General features: G+C 41.3%; 2 protein-coding genes across 4 annotated transcripts in view; one reads left to right on the plus strand and one right to left on the minus strand.

The window, feature by feature from the left end:
* The window catches only part of tshz1 (teashirt zinc finger homeobox 1), a 97,928-nt gene extending 76,433 nt beyond the window's left edge, over nucleotides 1-21,495 (minus strand). The window contains exons 1-2 of one of the 3 annotated variants that reach the window (XM_070888598.1): nucleotides 19,222-19,282; nucleotides 17,704-17,805 (exon numbers count right to left, since the gene is read on the minus strand). In XM_070888598.1, the coding sequence (XP_070744699.1) occupies nucleotides 17,704-17,734 (31 nt within the window). In that variant the 5' untranslated portion in view covers nucleotides 17,735-17,805; nucleotides 19,222-19,282. Of the gene's footprint in view, nucleotides 1-17,703; nucleotides 17,806-19,221 lie in introns of those variants that run through there. The other 2 variants (XM_070888599.1, XM_070888600.1) reach the window with 2 other exon arrangements.
* LOC139272512 (prostaglandin reductase-3-like) overlaps nucleotides 20,690-27,646 on the plus strand; it is a 61,289-nt gene continuing 54,332 nt past the window's right edge. Inside the window, exon 1 of the mRNA XM_070888601.1 lies at nucleotides 20,690-21,304. Coding sequence (XP_070744702.1) covers nucleotides 21,033-21,304 — 272 coding nt within the window. The 5' untranslated portion in view covers nucleotides 20,690-21,032. The remainder of the gene's footprint in view (nucleotides 21,305-27,646) is intronic.

The raw sequence follows: 27,646 nt of genomic DNA on the forward strand, positions 1-27,646 counted from the left end.
AACCTTCTAACTCAGAGACAAGAATACTGCCCACTGAGCCACAGCCAATAGTATTATTTGGAGTTCAGTAATAAAGTTGCACAAAATGCAAGGCCTGTACTTTTACAGAGCCAATGTCTGTTGTTTATTTCACTACCCATCTGATCACACAGCAAAATGAGGACTGCGAGTCAGATCAACACTCTAAATACAATATAGAAAATTTGCAATTCTGTTCACATATCTAAGTTAGTAAAATCTGAAGTATCGCACTCAGGAAGATTTGTCAGCAACAACTTGCATTTATACAGCGCCTTTAACTAGTAAAACATCCCAAAGTGCCTCACAGGAACATTATCAAACAAATATTTTACACCGAGCCACATAAGGAGACATTAGGACAGGTGACCAAAAGCTTGGTCAAAGAGATAGGCTTTAAGCAGCATCTTAAAGGAGGAGAGAGAGGTAGAGAGGTGAAAAGGTTTAGGGAAGGAATTCCAGAGCTTCGGGGTAAGACAGCTGAAAGAACGGCTGCCAATAGCAGGGTGATAGAAATCGGGGAAGCTCAAGAATTGGAAGGACGCAGAGATCTCAGAGGGTTGTAGGGCTGGAGGTTGTTACAGGGATAGTGAGGGGACGAGGCCATGGAGGGATTTGAATACAAGGATAAAAATTTTGAAATCAGGTCTTCCCAGACAAGGAGCTAATGTAAGTCAGCAAGCACAGGGGTGATGGGTGAATGGGACTTGGTGTGAGTTAGGATATAGGCAACAGAGTTTTGGATGAGCTCAAGTTTACGGAGGGTGCAAGGCGGGAGGCCGGCCAGGAGAGCATCATCTTCCATGGGTTAGGCTCCTCCGCTATGCCTTGCTGACAGGAAAAAAAGGGGTAGAAAAACAGTAATATGGGGACATTCTCTGCAGCTTTGACTCGTTCACATGTGTAGTGGTGAGAATAGGGTGCTATTCATCTGTTTCTGACACGTGGATTGTGTGTATGGGCAACAACCCTTAAACATTTTATATAATAAGGCCAAGTTCTTTGCAACAGGGCATACTCTCTTGTAGAAATAAAGGAGTGAGATTTGAGTTTTTTACACCTTTAACAGGTGGACAGAATGTATTCACAGTTTCACCGTACTCTAAAACACACAAGCAACAGATGCAATTTAACAATTCTTCTGAAACAATTCATTTTACAAAGTAAAACATCGATCTTAACATCAGAGCAGCCAGAATTTGTTGCCATAATACGTGCTTTGCTAATGAAACAAAATACAACATCAAGATCTTTCAACCTATAGTACAAGTACAACATAAAAGGAGGTGAACTATTTAACACCACAAGGATTAACGACACTGTGTAGGATGGGTTTCTGGTGAAAGAGGTGATTCTTACGAGACCCTTACGAGGCAGAAAAAACAGAGACAGTACCTAGTATCACAATCAGCAACAAGGACTAGGCTGAAACTATTTCCAAAGTGTCACTGGTGCAAAACACCCGACAAATTCATCAAACAGCTACCCTGACAACAATGTTTAATTGCAAGACTCAACACACAGCTACCCAAGGTTGCAACAGTATTCAGTGGAAATGTTTGCCGGGTGAAAAATAATCGGATAGGGTGGTGTTTTTAAAGTACATATTATAAAGATATAACCTTTAGGCCTCCGCAAACACCAACCCCCCCCCCCTGCCCCATACTATACTGATGCGCAACAAAACTGTAGTCAGTCTCAAGGACAAATGACTATACACCAGGCTGCATACAATTCAAGACATGTTATCATGTGGGCAAACTATTGTACTAAAATTGTATTCATTGCTTTTCAGAATGTTATCAGCTATATGGCAACTGTTCCATGTGAAAAATAAAGCACTCCTGTATTTTGTTGGTGAGGGCCACCTTTGCACTGGGGTGATTAAAAAAATAGATCATTTCAATGGCAGCTTACAAACCACTAGTTTTGATCCATTAAACAAATGTTAATTGTTTAACTATTTCTGCTGGTCAATAATGAGGATTGTCTTTACACCAATTTGATTCTCTTTTACAGTCCATCGCCGATTTTTACAAATATTTATATATACATGCATATAAATATATATATGACGCAATAGATAAACTGATGACTTGATAATCCCAGACAGATTTGTCAATGGCAAATTCTGCTGTATGGTATTAATAAAACTGCTGGATAAGCAAGACACATTTATACAGAAAGTTACACAAATGCTGTGAAAGATTATTTCAGATTATCAATGCATTGAGATTAATGATGGCCAGGTTTACCAGTCTTCGCTGAGCCTATATTCAGCCCTTAACCTAATCGCCAGTCTCATGGCTTTCTGTACTACTGTCGGCAAGGACAGATAGTCTGTGTTCCAGTGTTTAGAAGTCCATTTTTCAACTACAGTTACACTGCACCTTTTGCATTGATGCAAAGAAAGACTTGCATTTATATAGCACCTTTCACAAGCTCAGGGTGTTCCAAAGCTCTTTACATCCAATGAAGTACATTTGAAGTGTAGTCAATGTAAGAAATGTGGAAGCCAATTTGCACACAGCAAGATCTCACAAACAGTAATGTGATAATGATCAGGACACTGGGGAGAATTCCCCTGTTCTTCTTCGAATAGTGCCATGGGATCTTTTCCGTCAAGCTGAGAGGGTTTAAAATCTCATCCGAAAGAAAGTGCAGCACTCCCTCGGTACTGCACTGGAGTGTTAGCCTGGATCACATGCTCAAGTCCCTGGAGTGGGAACTGAACCCACAACCTTTTGACTCAGAGGCGATAGTGCTACCCACTAAGCCACGGCAGATACCAGGTGCGCGTAAACATGAAAATGGGCATATAGTTTCGATCCCGATCTGGCGCCAAGCTCAGTGAAGGCAAGTGTCCATTTCACGGCAGTTTGGGATTCATGCCGCCTGCAGTATAACTCCAGTCCAATGCAAAGCTGCATTTTAAGACGTTTCCATGGGGGCAACCTTGGAACTTAACATTTTGTACAACATCTTTTTAATGCTGTGAGAGAACAGAAGCTCCCATTTGCTCCATTTCTAACGTTAAAAGCAAAGCTATTAGACAATGTTATTATGAGCGTGTGCCCAAGCACGCAAGTGCAGAAGAGCTCATTTGTATCCAGCCACGATGTAACCTGGATGGATGCACAGCTGACATAAAATTATTCCAGTCTGCAGATACTGATCAGTATAACAGTTGTTTAATTTTACATACACTGTAACAGACTAATGTTGAGTCTGACTTCACCAATATTATCTGCGTTTAGGACTGCAGTAAAGACCTACACTTTGTATAAAGTTTCTATCTCAGTGAAAGAGGTTACAGTACCCTAAAATCTTACAGCACAAAAGGAGGCCATTGAGCCCAACGTGCCTGTGCCAACTCTTTGAAAGAGCTCTCCAATTAGTCCCACTCCACTGCTCTTTCCCCATAGCCCTGCAAATGTATTCTATTTCCAGTTGAACTTTTTGATCAAGATCATCTTATTTCTTGGATTATTATCAAACAGTATTTTTTCTCTCTCAAATATATGTGCTTAAGCGTGCAACCAGAACAAATTACTTCCATCCCTAACTTGGAGTACTGAGCTCAGTTCTGGTCTCCATGTTATAAAAAGGATATAGAGGCACTGGAGAAGGTGCAAAAGGTTTTGCAAGGATGATACCAGAACTGAGCAGTTATAACTATCAGGAAACAGTAAACAGTCTGGTGCTCTTTACTCTAGAAAAGAGAAGGCTGAGGGGTGGTCTTTAATTGAAGTCTTTAAGATTATGAAAGGGTTCGATACAGTAGACGTAGAGAAGATGTTTCCACTTGTGGAGGAGACCAGAACTCGGGCCATAAATATAAGACACTCACTAATAAATCCATTTGGAAATTCAGGAGAAACTTCTTTACCCAGAGAGTGGTTAGAATGTGGAACTTGCTAGGAGTGGTTGAGGAGAATAGCATAAATACATTTACGGGGAAGCTAGATAAACACGTAAGGGAGAAAGGAATAGAAGAATTAGAAGCAGGAGTAGACTATTCAGTCCCTTGAGCCTGCTCCGCCATTCAATAAGATCATAGCTGATCTTTTACCTCAACCCCACTTTCCTGCACTATCCCCATATCCCTTGACTCCCTTAATATTCAAAAAGCTATCGATCTCTGTCTTGAATATGCTCAACGACTGAGCATTCACAGCTCTCCGGGATAAAGAATTCCAAAAATTCACAACGCTTTGAGTGAAGAAATTTCTCCTCATCTCAGTCCTAAATGTCCTACCCCTTATCCTGAGACTATGACTCCTGGTTCTAGACTCACCATCCAGGGGAAATATCCTCCCAGCATCTATTCTGTCAAGCCCTGTAAGAATTTTATATTTTTCAATGAGATTAGAAGAATAAGAGGTGAATTTTAGGGAATATAGGTTTAGCCTCCTCAATCTCTTCTCAGAGGACAATCCCCCCATCCCAGGAATCTGTCTGGTGAAATTTTGTTGCACTCCCTCGAAGGAAGTATATCCTTCTTTAGGTAAGGAGACCAAAACTGCACACAATACTCCAGGTGTGCTCTCACTAGGGCCCTATATAACTGCAGTAAGACTTCTTTACTCTGATACACCAATCCTCTTGTAATAAAGGCTATCATACAATTTGCTACCTAAATGCTTGCAGTACCTGTATGTTAACTTTCAATATTCATGTATAAGGAATCACTGGTCCCTCTGAATGCAAACATTTCCCAATCTCTCACCATGTAAAAAAAAATCCGCTTTTCTATTTTTCCGACCAAAGGAATAGAAGGTTATGCAGATAGGGTTACATGACATAGGCTGGGAGTAGGCTCGTGTGGAGCATAAACATCGGCATAGACCAGTTGGGCCCAATGGCCTGTTTCTGTGCTATGCATCTATCCAAGTATGTGTCAGCAATGTTGCACTGTGACTAGGATAAATCACTCATTTGGAACATACTGCTACATTAATTTGCTGGTAAAATATCTCGGACAATGGTCATTAACCTTCAATATGTTTACCAGAACCAATTTTGTTTGTCTCCCCTGTCTTCTCCAGAACATCTGGGCTTGAATTGGGATGCAGTTCCCTCAGGGGCTGACTGTCCTCAGCCAAGTGACCATTCTTGGTTTGCAATTGCGACAGCGACCATCAGCAGGCTATTCGGTCGAGTTGTGGCACTATGGGTGATCCTGATCCTATACATTAGCCACTGTCAGGCACTCTTTTTGAGCAGGGTTCATTGGATAGTGACCTGGAGTGGACGTCTTGCTGAACTTCACTCCCACTGCCCCCCTACCACCATCATCCCTTACCAAATCAAGGCCATTGAGACCCGCTGTGGACCTACTGCTTTGCTGAGATCAGAGATGTTGAACAGACTGGGGATTAACCTGGATTTTCACAATCTGTATGGATTCGTGCTCGTACCATACTGTGAACTGCAATCACCCACTGAGGCACTGAAGGAACTACTTGAGCACAAACATCTAAGCTGACACTCTAGTGCAACACTGAGGGAGTACTGCACTGTCGGAGGTGTCATCTTTCGGATGAGATGTTAAACCAAGGCAGTGTCTGCCCTCTCAGGTGGACATAAAAGATCCCATGGCACTATTTCGAAGAAGAGCAGGGAAGTTCTCCCCAGTGTCCTCTGCCAATATTTATCCCTCCACCAACATCACTAAAATAGATTATCAGGTCATTATCACATTCTTGATTGCGGGAGCTTGCTGTGCGTAAATTGGCTGCTGTGTTTCCTACATTACAGTGACTACACCCCAAAAGTACTTCATTGGCTGTAAAGTGTTTTGGGATGTCCTGAGTTCGTGAAAGGCGCGATATAAATACAAGTCTTTCTTTTATCATGTTGTTCTCAACAGCAACGAGTTAAAGTGTACAAATCTTATGGAATGAACAAGATAAGCAGATTACTTCTCTGCATTTAGTATCATCCATAAAACAAAAGGACTACAAGCACAAATGCATTTCATCCCAAAACACACACATATACACAACTCTAACAGCAGTTAGCCATTGGTACATGATTAATCCATGCAGATGAAAGCAGCAGTTAAAAGAACAAGGAAGAATTCTGCAGAGATAAAAGATTACTCCTTTTGTGAAAAGCCCTGTTTATATTTGTTCAATGAAAGCGAAATGAGAAAATAAATACGTATTAGCAGCTCATTCTGGCAATACTTAATATTTCACAAACTGCAGATGTGGAAGTACTGTTGCTACTTACACCCCAGGGAACTAAGAGTATTAAAAAATTCTGAAGTAAATTGTTAGGCGTAGTGTATGTGTACGCTTGACGTATGCCAAGTAATTTTCGGTATGTGCCAAACTCTCGCACGTGCTGTGCCTTGTAATTTACCAGAGACGTTCTGCAGTGGGCCTCAGACACATTACTTTACTTTCTTACCTGCGCTTTTCCTGCTTTAACCCTTTTCAGCACTGGATGGTCTTTGCAGCTTTCCGAAATAAACATGTTTATGAATGCAACAACTATGTTTAAAAAAAAATCTCTAATATTTCTGCCGCTGAGTCATATAAAGTAGATTTTTTTTAAATATGGGAACCTGCAGAATATTTGAGTCGCAATATTCTTTCTACCCAGAGTAAAACATGTATACAGAGTAAATAATGGATTATTGGACCAGGAAGAGGCCATTCAGTCCCTTGGGCCTGCTCAGTCAATCAATCAGATTCTGGCTGATCTGTATCTTAACTCCATCTACCCGCCTTGGTTCTGTAACCCTTACCTAACAAAAACCTATCAATCTCAAGTTTTTAATCCCTTGAAGTACAAGTCTTATCACTTCACCGGGTGCCGATTTCCATTTGTAACAAAATTGTAAATTAATTTATGAACACCACGTTTATGATTTTGCTGCATATTGTGAACAGACCAAACCTTCTGCCATCAAGAGTTTCAAACAATGTTAGTACCAAACACTGACGTTTCAGTGATTCATAACTTGGCATCGGGATCCCTAACAATGGTTCCAAATTCAGTCCCTAGAATGATTCAAGAAAAAGTAGTTATTGTTTTACACGCACACATGTATTCTGTGCTTTGTTTTATTGGGTCTGTTTTGTGGCACTTTGCAGCATTCACATTCGGGTGATGGTGCTGATGAACAGGGTCAATGGTTAATGATATCATCAATGTTTATCGAGACATGTCGACGAACAAAAAACCTCCATGTGCATTCTGTGCGGCGCTATCACTTTGTTTTGTTGTGCCATTTTATTTTGGTGTGGAAAAGGGGTACTATAGTTTTCAAAGAGTTAATCCTGAACTTTGAACTTTGCCCTCAAGTAAAACCCATAACACTTTGACCTGCAGGTATTCTATATGGTGAAGGCAGAAGGTAAAAATCAAGACACACGACATCCCAAAGCGCTTTACAGACGATGAAGCGTAGTCACTGTTGTAAAGTGGGTAACGCAGCAGCTAATTTGCACACAGCAAGCTCCCACAAATAGCAATGAGATCATGGCCCGATAGTCTGTTTTAGTGATGTTGATTGAGGGATAAATATTGACCCAGGACACCGGGGAGAAGTTCCCCAGCTCTTCTTCAAAATAGTTTCATGGAATCTTTTATGTCCATCCGAGAGAGCAGCCGGGGCCTCGGTTTAACGTCTCATCCGAAAGACGGCACTTCCGACTGTGCGGCACTCCCTCAGTACTGCCCTGGGAATGTCAGCCTAGATTTTGTGCTCAAGTCTCTGGAGTGGGACTTGAACCCACAACTTTCTGACTCAGAGGCAAGACTGAGCCACAGCTGACACAAAGTAAAAGGCACAATGTGCTAATTTTGACTAAAACGCAGTCTGCTGCAAGAGAATTTACCTTACATGTAGCATCATGTGTTAAATCAAAGGTATAAGTATTTTAATTCAACATCATAAATCACAGGTCCAGGAATAATGCTTCTGAAGGTCCGCTGGGGATTATTTTTAGCGAGCAAAAAGAAGAAATAAGCAGCTGGATATGTAAAACTGGATAGTAGTTTATTTAATTAGAGTTGGATAAATATAAATTTTAATAAGTCAAGATGGACTGAGAGATCAATAGGGATTGATTAAGAATGTCGCTTCACAGAGCAGATTTTATCTAAAACACATCCTGTGAGCATCAGACAGCATTTACTGCAGAGTCATTTTCAGAAGTGTTACAGTAGGACTGTCAGCGCCAGAAATACAAAGGGAGGCAGGATGTTATAAATCAGTGCTGTGAATAAAAACTTTCCAGCACAAAAAACCAGCAAGAAGAACAATCCCTTTACAAGATTTTTTTTAAGGGTCATAGATAAATAGGCCCTTCCTAGTGAGATGTCGAGAATTTGTTAATGTGTGTATATATCGCAGCCACATCCTTGTCCAAGTTGGGCAGCAGAGACACTGCAGAAGCTACTCCTTCGGTTGGATCAGCCTGCAGAGCAGTATAATATTGGACTCGTCAGATCCTCCTCCCTCATGGCAAAATGATGGTCAGTAGAGGTTAGTGCCATAGGAGGCACACATATACACACACACACATACACACACACACACAACACACACATATACACAAACACAAACACATACAGACACATATTCACAGACACACAAGCACACACACATACACACAAACACACTGGCACACAAATACATACACAGGCACACAAACACACATATACACAGGCATACAAACACATACACATATACACAGACTTGCACGCACAGGCGCGCACACAGGCACGTGCACGCACACACACACAGACATGCACCCTCAGGAGCACACACAGACACGCAAAGGCGCACACAGGCACAGACACAGGCGCACACACAGATACAGGTGTACACACACACACAAACACGTGCACACAGGCATAACACACACAGACACAAACACAAACATACACACACACACAAAGGCATGCGCACACACAGGCAAGTGCACACACACAAACACAGGCAGCCATACACACAGACATACATGCACAGATGCGTGCACAAGCACATGCACACACACACAGGCACACGCACAGACACAAACACACACATGCAGACACACACACACAACCACGCAGATACACACAGGCACACACAGACAAACACAAGCACACGCAGACACACACAGGCACACGCAGACACACACATACACACACAGGCATACCCATAGTCAAGGTACTTTGCCTATCTCTTTGTAGAAGTGAAGCTTGCCTCGTTAATAGTCTATGAAGATGGAGATGTTTTTGAGCTGCCGTCTCACACAGATTGTTCCAAGACCCGGCCTCTCCGGGAACATATATCCACCCTGAGCTGGGCACTGGGCACATTTAATCAGCAGCTAATAACTGTACAGGAGGAGCTGCTCCCATTCATAAATCAATGTGCAAAATAATTGCTAATACACTAGTTATCGATTAGCGCGCTGACGCTCATTTTGTGGCGATAGCTGCGAACTAACAAAGTGACAAGGGTAAAGTGTTATTTCTTTCACACGCAGACAGCTGGGCTGGAGAAATGACTCCAGCAGGCAGTAATTCTTAATTGACACCTGTCAAGATAATGGCACCAGTCACAGCTGTTGCAGCAAAATTCAGCCCCAGCCCTGTTCATTCGTCAACCTTAATACCTTCCTGTGCACAATTTGCTGTCCTCCCTCCTTTCCTAATGCACTTCAATTGTTCCCGCGTTTGTACAAACCTTGCATATATTTTTTGCTATATTTAACCCCCCTCCCTCCCTCCATCACTTGTGCCAGACCCAGTGCCTGCTGAAATGCTCTTTGTGTTGGGTGGGATGGGGTTCACAGGACAGACCAGGCAGCAAGTTACCAACCCAAAGGGGATGGCAGGGCATTAAAATGCATTCCGATATCTCAGCGTGCCATTGCACATCTTGCGTTTCATTTTAAACACATACGCTAAGATTAAAACGCATTATATAAATCAGTTGCAGCATTATTGGGGGGGGGGGGGGGAAGTAAAAAGATGCAAAGTCAAAAAAGGATAGCAAAATATTAAAGGTAATTTCCATCTTATTTACAATAATCCCTTCTGCAAAATAAAACCTTTAAGAACCATAAATATGTTGTGTGTCCATATTAAATTTTATTGAACGGAATATTCTCCCTTTCCCCCGTGGAATAATCATTCAAACAAGTGAAAATGAAAAGGATGCTGCAGCCCGAGCGTTGTTTAGCAGCCGCACATCTGAGACTGACTGGAAATGGTTGCACCCAGATGCTCGATCCCATGCGATACAACAGCAATGTCTCACTTGTAACAGGGAGTCCACGAACGCACTGCCCTGCCTGTGACAGGCTGCCACTTGTGTACTTACAAGCCCCTCGCATGCACACAAAGACCGCGGGTAACTCGCCTCCTGCTCAATTTCTTTGACAGGTACAGGTCAGCAGTAGTAGGGATTTTCTGACGACGGGCTCGCCAGCTTTTTGCAACCTCCCCCCCCCCCCCCCCCACCCCGCGCCCCAACACACCTACAAACAAAAGCACTTGCATCGTGGCTAAGGCAATAACAACAACAAAAGCCCCAGCTCAGTGAGTGCAAAGGGTTAAAAGGTCGCTGTCGTCCCACTAGGGAGGGTGAGAAGGTGAACGATTATGGAGACAGCTAGGGCCGTAACAAAGCTCGGGCGCTTTGAAGCTCCCTCGTTTAACATGGCTTTGATGCTCGCAGGTCACACTCGAAGCTTTATTACAGGCCTGGTGTTCACTGTGTTTCCCCCAGCTCAGCACCTCGCTCCTTCCCTCCCTCCAAATACACCGGTGCCCAAAGCTTCAAGGCTCCTGTCAAAGATTGTTTTTTTAAAAAGCAAACAGGTTTGCGATCTTCCTAACAACAATCTGGGATAGACCAAAGTTATATAACCTAATAAAAATTAACAATTGTCAAACTGCTTGTCCGACATCCAGTATTGGATCAGCAGAAATATCCTCCAACTAAATATTCGGTCCCTGCCACAAACTCTGTTCCCTAGCCACCGACTCCATCCCTCTCCCTGGCATCTGTCTGAGGCTGAGCCAGACTATTCGCAACCTTGGTGTTGTATTTGATTCCGGTGTGAGCTTCCGACCACATATCCGCGGCATAACTAAGGCCGCCTATTTCCACCTCCGCAACATCGTCTGACTCCAACCCTGCCTCAGCTCATCTGCTATTAAAACCCTCATCCATGCCTTTGTTACCTCTCGACTATTCCAACGCACTCCTGGCTGGCCTCCCACTTTCTACCCTCTCTAAACTTGAGGTCATCCAAAACTGTGCTGCCCCTGCCCTAACTCGCACCAAGTCCCATTCAGCCATCACCCCTGTGCTCGCTGACTTACATTGGCTCCTGGTTAAGCAATGCCTCAATTTTAAAATTCTCATCCTTGACCTCCATGGCCTCGTCCCTCCTTATCTCTATAATCTCCTCCAGCCCTGCAACCATCCGAGATCTCTGCGCTCCTTCAATTCTGACCTCTTGTGCATACCCGATTTTAATCACTCCACCATTGGTGGCCATGCCTTCAGCTGCCTAGGCCTTAAGCTCTGGAATTCTCTCCCTAAACTTCTCTACCTCTTTAAGATGTTCCTTAACACCTACCTCTTTAAACAAGCTTTTAGTCACGTGTCCTAATATTTCCTTATGTGGCTCGGTACACTCCTGTGAAGCACCTTGGGATGTTTTACTACGTTAAAGGCGCTATATAAATGCAAGTTGTTGTTGCTGTTGTTTGGAATAAATAATAGTTATAACCTTATAACAATCTGGGATAGACCAAAGTTATAACCCAATTAAATTAGGATAGACCAAAGTGTACTAACTGTGATGGGAATATCCATACGCAATGATGGGCTCAGAATGCAGTGAAATTTATTTCAAAACTACATTTTACATCATAGAAACATTGCTACTGAAGCTCTGACAAAGTTTTGTGATGCAAAGGATTAGATATCATTTTCAGTTAGCCATCACTTTGTCTGCTGAAAAGATCTTGTTTTCGAACAATTAGCAACTTATGGCTTGTACAAAAGAGGTTCCTGATTACAATACTTCCTTTAAAAACTGACAGTGCATGTCGGCTTTCCAAAAATGTTCTTGCCCATTTCAGCTATTCCCAAACCAGTCTACCAGCTGTATTTGAATGCATGGCTTGACTTGGGTGGGGAAACTTGCATTTATATAGCATCCTTCATGACATCAGGACATCCCAAAGCACTTTACAGCCAATGAAGTACTTTTGAAGTGTAGTCACTGATGTAATGTAGGAAACACAGCAGCCAATTTGTTCCCAGCAAGGTCTCACAAACAGCAATGTGATAATCTGTTTTACTAATGTTGATTGAGGGATAAAGATTGGCCAGGTCACCGAGAAGAACTCTCCTGCTCTTCTTCGAAATAATGCCGTGGGATCTATTATGTCCAGCTGAGAGGGCAGACAGGGCCTTAGTTTAAAGTCTCATCAAAAAGAGAGGAACTGTTGACAAATTGCTGACTGCAATCTAATTGCAGTAACTTTTAAAATTACATCTAAATTGATCACAGGAATTCAAACAAGGCATTTGTGTGGTCACAATTTTCCAATTTTGGTCAACACAAGACTCGGGAAAGACAAACTACAACTTCAATGAAGAAGCTCAGTTTCTTAACATAGGGCACATCTTGGAATATCACAGTTCTTAGGAGACAATTGACATATACACTCTTTAATTTGGCTAAATTTTCCAATGAAAACCTTTCCTATTTTATTCAGTTTGACACATTGCCATTATGTGATTACATTGCATCAGCTTGAGATATAGCTGTACTTTTTAATTGTCCAAGAATTCCAGAAACATTAATACCTTTCAGAAATGAAAATAGTTTAACCAAATAGAAAAGGAACCAATAAACATGATAAATGAGTTTGTCTAATGTCACTGCATACATCTGTGCAGAAAGGACCCACCTGGTTCTCCTTCCCCTCCCGCTTAAATTAATGTGTTGGCACAACTCACTACAATTACTGTGGGTCTACACAAAGTATGTTTTCCTGAAATCACTGTGAAGTTTGAAACAAAAGAGAGAAAAAAAATAGACATCTGACTGCATTGTATTAAGAATATTGATTTTATCAGAGACAAGATTATTCTAATGGCCTCATTGCTCCATTTATTTGGCCAACCTGTAATAAGGCATGCTTGCATAGCATTAAAGGGCATCTTTCTCAGACTTTTCTTAATTCCTCAACTACCTCCATGTATCTCAGCTGAAGATTGTTAAATTCGAATCTGATGCCAGATACCCAATGGCAAATGCAACATGGTCGAGTGCCCCAGACATCAAATATGATGTCTACACAAGAAGGCAGTGGAAAGCATATCCAGGAATCAAGCCACAGCAATGTAGTATTACATGGAATCTACAGCACAGAAACAGGCTATTTGGCCCAACTGGTCCATGCCAATGTTTATGCTCCACACGAGCCTTCTCTCACCCCTCTTCATCTCACCCTTTCAGCATAACCTTCTATTCTTTTCTCCCTCATCGGTTTATCTACAATCCCTTTAAATGTATCCACGCTATCCGTCTCAACCACTCCATGTGGTAGCGAAATCCACATTCGAACCACTCTCTGGGTAAAGAAGTTTCTCCTGATTGGAGTGGTTACCCGTGAAAGGAATGATTGGGATCTCAAGGGGCCTTGCAGAAGGTTTTTTTAAAATGGGGTCATAAATGTGCCATAGAGCCACCAAAAACAGTAAGGGAAAGCAGGCTTTGCAGTTTCTGAGGGAGGGAAGGATGGAAAGGAAGATGGGAAGGATGGTGGGAAGGAGGGAAAGGAAGATGGGAAGGATGGTGGGAAGGAAGGTGGGACAGTAGAGGTGGGATGAGGGAAGCGAGGCCACCCCAAAGAGCCAGGCCAGGTCTGTAGAGACAGTGACCTCCAAAGGAAGTCCACAATCAGTTTAAAAGAAACACTAAATCGGGGATCAGCTTCATGGGACCTTGAGGAGAAATGGAGGTTAAGGAAGAAGGATATGAGAAATAATGAGATAGGATGATCGAGAGTCGAGAACTCTGAGGGGGTGCAGAGAACTGCACCTGCAAATGAAGTGGCAGGTTTTGGACAGGCAAGGAGTGATTGGCAGGAGATACCTGGACTTTCATCTGGTTAAAACTACTTAAAAGAAGTAGCTCCATCATCACAAAGTGTTGTTTTTCTTTTTCAGAGTGGGGGGAAAGATACAGAAGTAGCTTTGAAGGAACAAAGGGTCAGTTATGCAGTGAAAACATTTTAATCATGGGATAAAGTGTCTCAATTTTAATAAAATATTGAACTTGCATTTCTATAGCATCTTTCATGATGTCAGGACATCCCAAAGCCAATGAAGTACTTTTTTTGAAGTGTAGTCACTGTAGGGAAACGTGGCAGCCAATTTGCACACAGCAAGGTCTCACAAACTGCAATGAAAGGCAGATAATATAATGACCAGATAATCTGTTTTTAGTGATGTTGTTTGAGGGATAAACATTGGTCACGTTGCTAGAGAGAACTCCTCTGCTCCCAGGTATCCCAGTTGAATGATCAGCTCTCAACCAGAAAGTCATGAATTTAAGTGTTGGGGCTAACTATCATATGAACTTTCCTCTTCAATTTGTCAAGTTTTCAACGGAGAACTGTACAAACGTGAGATACTCAAATTCAGAGATGAGGACATGTCTACAGCACTGGCAATGGAGATGGAAAATGCCACAACTTACATTCTCTTGGCTGAAGAAGGACGTATCGTAGCAAGGGACCAGCAAAGCAGCAAATGGGGAACAAAAATACAAATAATAAATCTGTGGATCAGACCCTAAAACAGTGCACACAACGCCACCAGGAGAGCAAACTTACTTAGACTAAGGCTGCACAGACTTTCATAGAACATGTGGCAACAGTGAGCACAGTTCGGAAAAGAAAAGAGACTTGCATTTCTATAGCGCATTTCACGACCTTAGGATGTCCCAAAACACTTTATAGTCAATGAAGTACTTTTGAAGTGTAGTCACTGTTATAATGTAGGAGACGTGGCAGCTAATCTGCGTACAGCAAGCTCCCACAAACAGCAATGTGATAACGACCAGATAATCTGTTTTACTGATGTTGGTTGAGGGATAAATATTATAGACATGAATTTTGGCAGTTATTTAATACAGCCTACATTTTACATTTGACTATACAAAAGGGACAAAAATGTGTTAGTCTGTCATTAAAAAAGTTTCAATTTGCAGAGGCTATTTGATGCAGTCCAATGGTATTACCTATTCATGACAAAGCTATAAACAGTGAAGTCTGTTTCTTTTCCGTATTGGAGGGCAGAAAGTCAGGGGGTTAGTAAACCAATAATGTTAAAATATACTTGAAGTTCAGAAATCTGGGGCATTTAGCCTGGTCTCTTCAGATTAGGAACAGCATAACATGTTGTTGTTGTTAAAGTGGGTTCCACTTACATCTCAGTAATGCTTAATATTCCAAGCCATTTATAAGTGAGCTGAATTATTACTGACTTAAAAGTTTCTTCACACAACAACCAACTTGTCACTGGAAAAATATGATGTTTTGCTGAAATTTTCAGATGGGCCAGTAAAGTATAAAAGCCTCCTCCAGCGCAGCTGATACATTCAGACTGACAGATTGTCTTGACGACATTCTGAAGTGAAACTGGTGAGTTATTCCACGATTTCAGCAATTTGGTCCTTTTGGAATTGTGGCTTAAACTGTTACCTGTGGCATAGCAAGATAGGAACAGGAGGAAACCATTCAGCCCCTCGAGCCTGTTCCACCATTCAATTAGATCATGGCTGATCTATATCTTAACTCCATCTACCCGCCTTGGTTCCGTAACCCTTAATACCCTTGCCTAACAAAAATCTATCAATCTCAGTTTTGAAATGTTCAATTAACCCCCAGCCTCAACAGCTTTATGGGGGCGAGAGTTCCAGATTTCTACTACCCTTCGTATAAAGAAGTGCTTCCATGATCTTGTTGAATGGCGGAGCAGGCTCGAAGGGCTAGATGGCCTACTCCTGTTCCTAATTCTTATGTTCCTCGCATCATGCGATCCCTGAATGGCCCAGCTCTAATTTTAAGATAATGCAAAAACTCTCTACCCCCCACCCTCCGGCCCCCAACTGTTCTTGACTCTCCCACCAAAGGAAATCGTTTCTCTCTATCTACCCTATCAACTCCTTTAATCAGCTTATGCACCTCAATTAGATCACCCTTTAATCTTCTATGCTCACACAATCCTTGGCTTTATAAGGCATTTACAAACAAAACGGGAATTTAACAATTGAGTTTGCCCCCACAAGCACACCATCAAAGCGAGCTACTAAATTAACTTTTTTCCAATGGCGTGCATTTTTGGCCTCTTCTGTCATACAAAGACAAATCAGCACCAAGAATGGGCAGAAAGGCTTTGTGGTCACAAAATGTTACACGGGGCAGAGAAATGAAAAAGAATAAAAACATTTACTTCTCCTTCAGTCTTTGAAGAGACAGGAATTTAATGGGCTACAGATATGATTTAAATCCACTAAAGAATTATAAATGCAATAGAGAATTCAGGAGAAACTTCTTTACCCAGAGAGTGGTGAGAATGTGGAACTCACTAACCACATGGAGTAGTTGAGGCGAATAGCACAGATACATTTAAGGGGAAGGTAGATAAGTACATGAGGGAGAAAGGAATAGAAGGATATGCTGATAGTGTGAGATGAAAATAAGGTGGAAGGGATTGTGTGGAGCATAAACGCCAGCACAGACCAGTTGGGCCAAATGGCCTGTTTCTGTACTGTAGATTCTATGTCAAACCAAACTATTTATTAAAAAAATTACTGTCATGTCAAAGAAAAAAAATCAAAAAAGAAACTGCAATAAGCATTTAGATCTGAAGGAAACTAGCAACTCAACTAAAATGTTTTAGTCTGGCTTTATTGCTCTGTTAGAAACAGAATTACTGAGGTCATTAAAGCAGCATTGTCTCTGTGACATGATTAGTCAGGTAGCAAAGTCCATTTGTCACCTGCACCAGTAAATTGAGTTAATACTGCACTACGGGCTATGGGGACTGTATAATATCAACTTGATCACATCAAACTGACTGCGAACCTGACACCTTACTAAATTTGTCACCATTAATCATTAAGGCTGTCACAAATCCATCAGGTTTACAGATAATTAGGGGCTTGGTAATGAACCGAGCTAAACATTCCTTACTTTTCCCTCCTTTTTTTTTTAAGTGATAATTATGAGGCCTCCTGATTTTACGAGGGACCATTTCCTCTGAGCTCCCCCCACCCCCCACCTTCTCTGTACAGAAGCAATGGGACTACCTCAGGCTCTTCCCTCCCTTTCCTTCGCCAGGAGCTTGAACTCTTACTTACGTAGAAGTATCTGTTGGCCCACATCTTCAGAACCATTTCCTGACTGCCAAACAATTTTTTTTTTAGATACTCTTGATACTCTCAGGAAAAAAAGTAATCAGTTATGCAAGTTGTAACAGCCAGACAAGCCAAGAGACAGCGGAATGAACCCATATTTCATTTATAAAATGTGCTTAAAATGCCACTATAAAAGATATTTTACCATCTTTTCAGCTAATTTTCTATCCGTTTAAACAGCAGATGACTCAGTCATCAACTCTTCATTGCTATTACAAACCTGCATTTTGATTAAGTATGCCAAATGTCATGTACGGGAAAGAATGGAAAGACTAAAGCCTGCCAACTTCTGATTGGCCATTAAAACCAATGATGTATGTGCCTGTCAAAAGAGAGACAATTAAATCAATATTGGGAAAAGTCGCCTTGACGGCTTGTTTCTATGTAAGAGCTGTCAGAACGAATTATCATGCACCATCACGCTTGTGTCAGTTGCTCAACCCCCTTTATAAAAATATTTGTTGTTTAAAGTCGCAGATATCCGATTCCCCTGGACTTAAATCGAGGCCCACGGTGTAATCGAAACTGACCCTCCTGCACTTATCATTTTCTTTTCAACCCAAAAAAAACGTGTTATTCAAAGCATGCACAAGCAGTAGTTTGTTTGGTAGGACGGTTTCACGAGTGTTTTTTTAAAAAGAAGTAACAATTCAGACCAAGCCCATGATTTTTTTGATTGAATCGAATACATAATTTCTGGGGGAAGTGTAAGTGTGTGTGTGTCTGTGTGAGAGGTGGGGGTTACTGTAGCTTTAAAACCTGGGGAGGTTGGGGGATGGGAAGAAGAGGAGGGGGCTAAAAACAAACTTAGGGGAAAAAAACGATAAGTGAGCTGACTTGCAGAGTGTAACGTCAGGAACATGTGGGTTGCTATGGTGAGTGATTTATTGATGTTTATCAGCGATGAATAGATCAAAAGGCTGCCTAGATGACAGAGGATCAATCACACATCAAATCAAGGATGGCAATCGCCTATTAGGGGCAGAAAGAGAGCGAGAGATGGAAACTAGATCCTGTTGGCCAAAAAAATTGTCAGATAAAAAGACACTTCCTTTAAAAAAAATGTTCTATTGAATCATTTTATGTGGACGCTCAAGGGGTTACCGATCCCTCAAAGAGTCACCATTCAGAACTTCCAAAATGGATCTAGAAAGTCTATACTGCACATGTCCTCACATCTTGAAAAGAGGGGAGGCAGCTTGTTATTTTAAGACATCCTGCCCAACATCAGCTTCTTTGCAACAGCCCACCCCCAGAAAAATAAATTATGCCCCTTGTCATTTTTTTTAGTGATATGGCTGGACTTTCAATGCTTAAATTTAGATTTTAAAAATCTTGGACTCTTCACATATTGCAAGGAAAAGAGTGTAGGGGAGGGTACATACGGGGGGGGGGGGGGTAAAATGCGATATATGCGATCAAATCCGCGACGCAGTAAAAATAACATGACGGTGATAGCATTTGACAGACACCTGACAAACTACGCCACTCACTGAAGGAAAGGCAGATATTATAATAAAACTCCTATACACCACATTTGTGTATATAATATATATACGCACACACTCGACTGGGCAATAAGAAAACGGGATTTAAAAGGTGGGGTTTGGGGGAAAATAGCCCTAAAGAATAATCCAAATCCCCGTGCACCATTTCCTGCATTTGGCACAGTACCTGCATGAAATGCAAAATAAAATAAAAAATAAAGGAAAGTGCATCTTCTATGTCTAGCTCTTACCTGCCGAGCGCCGGGGAGCTTGCTGTTTTCTCCTCGGCATGCTTCTGCTTGCTTCTGTTGCCGGCCAGGAGTTTCCGGAGTTACTTTAATTTTCGGTGTTTTCATGCAGACAGTGAAAGGCAGGAGGCGAAAGTGCAGCAAATGGGATTTTTTTTTGAAGTATGTGTGTGGGTTTTTTTTTAGGGGGGGGGGGGGTTGGGGAGGGAGGGAAGGAGAATGGGGGGGGGGGGAGAGAGGAAGAGTTGAAGCTGTTCGAAGAGGAAGGGGGTCTACGTCTGTCTGTCTCTCTCTCCTAAAGGTTGGTGGGGAAAGTCTTGCTTGTCAGTAAGCGCCCCGGCCGCTCCGCAAAGCTCCTCAGCTACAGGAGATATCAGCGAGACTGAGAAGGGTTTCAGTCACTGCCTCATATGCATAAGATAAGACACACACTCCAGTTACTTTGTATCACAGCCTCTTCTTGTCTCTCTCTCGCTCTCTCTCTCTCACTCTGCCCACTTTCAGTACTTAAATCAATGCAGACAAGAGGCAGATAGAGCACATCTCAGAGAGTTGAGTGAGAGAGCCGTGAATTATTTCTCCATCATTATTATTATTATTTAGATGGGGGGGGGGGGGGGAGAGAAAACTCTGGTGGGCTCCGGGGAGATACACTGAGCAAGACAGTCTCAACTGATCCACAGAGCCATCGAACAGCATTCAGCGACAGTGCGCTCCTCCTCCTTTATTACACACACCAGTGCATTGCAATGTTCTCAGTTCCCTCTCTCTCTCCCCCTTAGGAAATATTAAAACAGTGCATCAGCAGCAGCAACAATAATACAAAAAGAAAACTTCTGGTTGCAATCCAAATTTGCCAATGTTAAGTCTGTGTCTTGTCTGCAAACAAATATAGGTATTTAGACCCACGTGAATGTTCTTCCTCTCGCTGTCTGTTAGTGCCAATTCGTCCGCATTTCCGAGATGAGGATTAAGCTGTTCTGCACAAGTAACAAAAGATTTGTTTTTTCTCTCTTCCTCCTTCCTTAAATCTTAGTGCTCGACGATGCTTCCAAACTTTCAGGGCGACTGCATTCCAAAATGTTTTTTAAATGTTTTTAAAAAATACGTAAGATTTCAGATTGGGCTGCCTTCGGGGATTTTAGTTGTTTTATATTGTTCTTCGCAGTATTATTTCCGATGTGGTTTACTGTATTAAGGAGAAACTTTCCAACCAATTTGCAGGAAGCTGTGTGGAGGGAGTGTGGTGTGGTCACTTGACAGAACGAATCTCCGATTGAACGGAGGGCTCTCTCTCTCTCTTTCGCTTTAAATCAATTATTGTTTTTTTTTTAAAGAAAAGGCCCAGAACTTCGGATTGCATTGATAATATTGATTTCGCTTTTTTCCTCCTACTTTTGGTTGGTAGTTGAAGCTCGGCTCCAGATTGATTCGTTACACCTTTGAGGAAGTGAACATTTCGTACGGGAAGAGGAGGGTCTGTGTGTGTGTCTCTCTCTCTTTCTCTGCCGCGCTCTCTCTTCCAGTGATCTTATTCAGTAATATTACTCCATACAATTGTATTTCCACCACCACCCCACCCTCCCCTCCCTTTCTGTCTTTGTATCGAATCTGTGCCCTTCAAACTTGCTATAAACAATATTTTCTTAATATCCGAGTCCCCCCTTTTTATATAAAGAATGCAAATATAAGCTGGTCCAAATGGCAACAGCAGCAGCAGAAAAAAAGTCTGTGCACTAACAGTTGGGGCACTTCCTGAACTTTGTTCCGTATTTTTTCCTCGCTCTCTCTTCGTTGCTCCGTGCCTGGTAACAATGACCAGTTTTGCTTTGGCAGGCAGCCTGCTTTCGGCCATTCACCGGACTCCTGGCATCCGAAGGCCGGCGCTCGGTGCTGCTGCTGGCTGGCTTTTGGCAATCCCTCACCGCTGTCTGGTCTGCATGCTCGACTCGGAGGCCTCGGCTGCCAGCGGCACCATGAGAAAACTCGCAGTCACAGCACTCAGTCCAAACTTCAGAGAGGCTGTTCGCGTCCAGTCTGTCCGCGTCCCAAGCCCTGCAGACGGAGAATTACTGGTACGGAATCGGTGAGTTGATTGTAATTATTATTTTGCTTTCTCTTTCTCACCAGAATTTTGTCTTGATCTTCACAGCGATTTTAAAGTAAAACTTTGCCGGATTTACCAAGCACACGGACGGTGTCTATACAACACATATAAAACAATCTGGCGGTGATCCTAGTCTCGCTCTATTTAGCCACAATTCCTCTCGAGTTTGCTGCTGAAAAGAAAAAAGGGTTGGGGGGGGGGGGGGGGGGCAATAGAGAAAAAAATAATCAGACCGACCCACTTGCACTTGAGTGTTGGAAGTGGCAGCTAATACGTTCAAAACAACTCCAGGTTCCGCCCTAACATCTGTGCATTTACCCATCCGTCATGACCCGTCTATCCGTCCATCTATGTGTCAGTCAGTCAGTCTGTCTGTCTCTTGAGTGCCTGTGCGTCAGTTCCAAGCGCGGTTACGTGGGCTGTGAACTGACACAGATACACTCACACTGACTGACTAACTGGGGGCAGTACATCCAGAGAGAGAGAAAAAATGATACAGCGCTACACAAACTCCACGCAAATTCTGCTTTTCAACAACTAAAACATTGCAGAACGAAGCGTGGCTTTATTGCAGCGCATGAGCCAGTCCAGTAATTAATAGATTTGGCTGATTTTTAAATTCTTCTTTCTTCTTTCCCCAAAATAACTATTTAAATAGGCGAATGACTGGATTTGCATATTATATATATATATATATATATAAAGAATATCAAATCAATAAAGAGATCAGCCATGTTTCTTTTTTTTACTAACTAGAATGCCCATTTTTAGAACAAAACGGTGGGATTTGCATATTTCCTCGGTTTCATTGCCTTGTTATAGTGAGATTGACACTACCGTATCGCTACATCTTGCATTTCGTCGCTGCCGTACAGCTTTGTGGGTTGTTACAAGGTGATCAGTTGTGCAATAAAACAACCTTGCATTTAGATAGCGACACTTGCATGGGCATAAACACTCTAATGCATATATATATACACATATAATATATATATATATATTCTGGGCAATTTACAGACATAACTATAACGAGTACGAAATCTGCACCTCCATCTGTACTGGCAACGCGGGGTCAGTATAGTTAGAGAAATGTTCTCGAATTCGGCCCTTGCACTATCAATCTAATTTAGAGACACGTGTATTGTAGTGAAGAAGTATTCGGCATTCAAATATTGAACAGTGCCCTTAGCTATACAAATGCCATTTTATACAAATATTCCAAACTGGGCACCACTTCAGTTTCCAGCACCAATTCACATTTCCCTGATGTGTTCCGCGATCAGTTCGCTTATTCCACACAACATTTTTATTTTAATCTTCCACCGTGAAGTTTGCTATATGTAAGCAATACTTAAGCATGGGCATTTACAAATTTGAGGAGTCTTTAAAAAAAATTACAAATCGGAAGAACACATGCACATAGATACTTCATGTTTCATCGAAATATTTTCTGGGTTAAAATGGAATTAGATTTCCTACCCTCCCCCCACACACACACACTCTTTTTTTGTAGCGAAACGATCTGACTACGCCACATAGTTCGGTTATCGAAGTACTCCTCCCCAGTGAAAATATTCTTCATCTGTCAGATATATAAACTATATTGAAAGAGGACTTGAAGATGTGAATATATGTCTTGCGTTCAAACTCAGAATGGGACTTGGTCAGTCTATAATCTTACTTTGCTTTAAAAAAAATCAGAGAGTTACCCTACGAATGGAGTTACATATTTTTACTTTTACCTGTGAGGGAGGGTAGAAGGTTTAATATCCCCCTCTCGTTATTCTGAACTATTAATAACAAAAGGGGAAACTGTTTAATGTTGTATAACTTACAATTCAGCCTGCCTAAATGGCATGCTTTTTAAGCTAACTGCACTTGTAAAAATGAATCAGAAATATAATTTCGATTTTTTTTTAAATCACCAGAAACGCCTTTGCGTTTAATCGGTGCGATGAAACTAACATATTTCACCAGCCCCTCTCGTTACAAACAACTCCTGGCGTTTTTAAGCAAACTTATTTTACAGTTTTGTCTAGGTTTGATTTAGTAGTAAATCAAGTCTAACCAGGCTTGGGAATCATGGATTTCAAACGTTTTATATTAAAACAAATCTAACGTCCATTCTTGAAAGCTTCACAGTTCTGGGATTCGTGGAAGAAATTGGCGAACTCCAAAAATTCGATATAAATGATATATTTCTAATTGTTTTAAAATAAATTAAATGGCAGCTAGGATTCTGCATTTAGACACGACACATACCTGAGCAGATAAATAGCAGAGGTTTATTTTAATGGTGTTTTCTGTGTGTTAACCTCCCCATTACCGCGTTCTTGGCCTTTACAATCCTGTGGTGCTTTTGTTACGAATCGCAGTTTTAAGTCAACATCTGGATTGTCTGTGACACTGTAACCCGATAGGAGGATGTAACCCAAGAGCAGGAAACATTTTTGGTATTGGTGTAGGAGGACTTACCCTGTACTGTTGCAGGTTATACGCGCAGGGAACGGGGTCCTCTTACACTTTTGATCGAGCAGATGTGGGACCCATGCAAGAACAAAACAGTTGCCAGCCGAGTTGTACATAATATGAGGACCAGGTTTGAAATGACTGTCGAAAGCTGTCGTGTAGCCTTTTCCCCCACCGATTTACCCATGTCACTTTCAGGTCGGTTTCATTTCGCCCAATATCAGTGATTTAGGGAGTGTGTCCGCCAGTCAATTGTGCGGGAACCTTTCGAATAATAACTAATATTAAAATTACATGAAGTATTGGGGGGGGGGGGGGAGGGGAGTGGAAAAAAAGGAATGAAGTAATTTGTGAAATAAAAGTGGGGAGCATAAACCAAATCGACGTGACTGCTCAGCAAGAGTTCGGGTGGTTTTAACTTTATAAACAAACGCACTTTCTTTCTCTTTCTCCCCTCACCCCGTGTTAAATAAAGGTGACTGACAGATCAAGTCTTAATGCCTTGAATGCAGGCATTAAGGCAGTTAAGAAAAGGCCGTTTAACACGAGTAACATAATGGAAGGTTATCAAAGTCAGCAATCCTGTCCATTCTTTACTAACCCGGGCAAGCGCGGAGAACGCTCAGTCACTGGTATCCTGTCACAACCCGGATCTCTTTCCCGACAAGGTGAAGCTTTGGGCAAAGGGGTTTCATCTCCAAGGTCCCATAATACTGCCGCATAGCAAGAAATGCCCACTGCACATTTAAACGTTACCAAAAAGCAGCATTTAATTCCATTCCACCTGCGTTAAAAATAAAATTGAAACTAATTTTAATCTTGTCATTTTTTAAAAAGCATTTACAAAAATAAATACGCATTCAATACAGACCCAAGCATAAAGGTTTATTCGGCGCACGCTTTTCCAAATACACCCAGAGATTGAAACTTTTGAAATTAGTTTTATTTTATTTTATAACCTTTTTTTGAGGGGGAGGGGACGAATTACCCTCAAATTTCAAATCTTTTTAATCGCACGCGTGATTTGCCAAATTATGCATTTCTAATGTTGAATATTATAAATGTTAAATTCTACTAAAGCAGAATTGGAACGAGAGAGCATTTAGCATTCTTGGTAGAACTAACTCTCAAAGCTTATAATCTTGTCAACATTTTTTATTTTGATTGAGAAATGTACGACAGCACTCTTAATGGGTCGGGGCGGTTTAACCCTTTCAGTGGATAATTTTATTGATTGTATGCACCTTAACCATTAAAATGCTTTGAACTCCAATTGTGTGGGATCAACATGCATCGGACCACTTTTTAACATCGTACAGTTCGATATATTTAAAGAAAAAAACGTTCTTTTTCATGGCATGATAGGTTTTCAATCGCATCACAATGTAACCCATTGGCTATTGAATATTCAGGTTTCACAGCATTATACATACTCCTTCTCTGTTAGTCTAATTACTGTGAAAAACGATTTTGTGCAAAGTCAGATCAGATAATGCACATATCTGCGTCTTTGTTCGCCGCAATCTCGGAATAAACACTGAATAATGGGAGTTATATTTCATTTTGCGTCAAAACCGCCACTGCAGCGCTGAAAGGGTTATCTGCCACGGAGTGAAATTAGAATGGTTCCAATGAATGACCACTGACCTACTTAACATTCACTCCACTATCCTGCGCCACACAAGTGCACCTCTGCACGGGTATCACATCATTGTCCTTAAACTGCACTCACGCAAGGATTCATTTTTCCTCAGATGTGCAGGGAAGGGAGTTTCACCAAAGAAAGTAGTCACGGAACTTACTTCTTAACTGCGTGGAGGCAAGTCATGCTTACTTGCCCCTTGCGTTCCTGGTGAACGGTAGATGGCCATAAACTTGTTCCATCTAAGTATCTACACCTTTTCATGTGAAAGCCGTCGACGCTTAGTTGGGCTTTTCAAAGTACTAGGTATACAAAAGAAAAATCCTCATTTGTTTCTTCATTCTTTGGTGAGAAAGTTGCCCCCAGATTTCAATTCTCTTACAAAAGGATTTTATTGCTCTCGACACTTCTATTGATTTGTTCAATTTCTGGTCCCCAATAAAGTTTGCCCCTACTACACTTTCGGAACGTCTTCGGAAACTACGAGCCTTAATGTCGATTCATTGAGGGACTGGGTTGCTGGGTGGAAAAAAACCAAATTGAATTGTTTCAAGTTATACAGACTTGTGGAGAAAAGTAGAATCAACTATGGAGCATGCAGTCAAACACGCAACGATCCACGTATTATGGTAACGGCAAATCTCCAGGAAATTCCAAATCACTCCTAGTTAGAATCACTGCACAAAAGGTGGTCATTTTAGTCCAGCCACTCTGAAGGAGCTGTCTGCTTAATCCCATCTCCCTGCCCCTTTTTATTCTTTTAGTTTATTATTTTTCTAGACACTTAGCCACTTCCCTTTTAAAAGCTATAATGGACCCGCCACTGTTTCTGCTGTGACAAGTCTTAAGAACCCTGTGAATTTAAAAAAAAATCTCCCCTCTTCATTCTTTTACTCAATGATTTCAAATTTCGTTACCCCTATAGTTAGACTCACCAACCAGTGGAAATAATACTGCCCTGTTCACCTTATCAAAGCCCCTCATAATTTTGAACACCTCTATCAGATCTCCTCTTAACCTTTTGTGTTCAGATATGAGCCCCAGTCAGTCAATACAAATACAAACAACCCTCTTTACATACAAGTGTGCATAGACATGATTTTTTGTCCATCCCAACTCTTTGCTCATACAGGATTCAGTTGTACACAGTCAGTAAACCAGCTTGAACTTTGCTATTTTTTAATTATGATTTAAAAAAAAAGGTTTCAATTGCTCTTTAAAAACATCTTTTTATGTATACATTCTTAAACAATACTTACGTTATTAAGTCTTACTATTTATAGGGTAATATTACCAAATAATTGTCAATTTTTCTGATTCTGTACTCCAATGCTATCCATAAACAAGTTTTGGTCAATTGTCTCTTTACTAAAATCCTTAAGGTTAAAGAATAAATTTCTCAGATAATGATTATTTCAATTTATTTACAACATGATTCTGAAAACTATTGAGGAGTTATATTTATAGCATTATGATAGCATAGGTGTAAATCCTTCCAATCAACTGCACATTATTTCTCTGTAATCTTGCAATATTTTCTGTATTGTACTACACTACCTTCTACTGTCCATTACACACAGAAACCTGCAAGGGACTAAAATATGGTGCTTCACAAATGGTAGTGTGGGGCAATAAGTACCTCCGCTTTGGCCAATCCTTTTCCGTCACCTTTTTTTTTTATCAACAAGGAGTTGATGAGAACTGCAGCATATGGAGAGAAAAAAAAATAATTACAGAACTCGTCCTACAATTGTGGAGCACAGGGCCATTGCTGCTAATAGCAAGACAGAAAAAAAAGAGATAAATATAGCAAGACATTGTAAATAATAGCAAATAGACAAGAGTGATTTTCAGGGCTACAATTCAATCCAGAAGTTCAGATGACAGGTATAAACTGTTTGAGTTTTGCTCTTATAGTTTATGAGTCCATGTGAACTTCCGAATTTGATTACAGTCTTGTGATTGCTCTCTGCTATCCATTATTCTCTATACAGTATTTCTACATTCTAAAGCACAAATATGTATAGTATACATGGATGGAACATTTCAGAATTGGTATGTTATTGTAGCATATTAAGCCTTTAACTCATTTTCCAGATTTATACTTTTATCAAGAGTATACATTTATGAATACTACTACAGATGTGTTTTTTTTAATGCAGTGAGTTGGTATAATCTGGAATGTACTGCCTGAAAGGGTATTGGAAGCA

The sequence above is a fragment of the Pristiophorus japonicus genome, chromosome 1 (genome assembly GCF_044704955.1).
Source record: "Pristiophorus japonicus isolate sPriJap1 chromosome 1, sPriJap1.hap1, whole genome shotgun sequence".
In the NCBI taxonomy this organism is placed as follows: Eukaryota; Metazoa; Chordata; class Chondrichthyes; family Pristiophoridae; genus Pristiophorus; species Pristiophorus japonicus.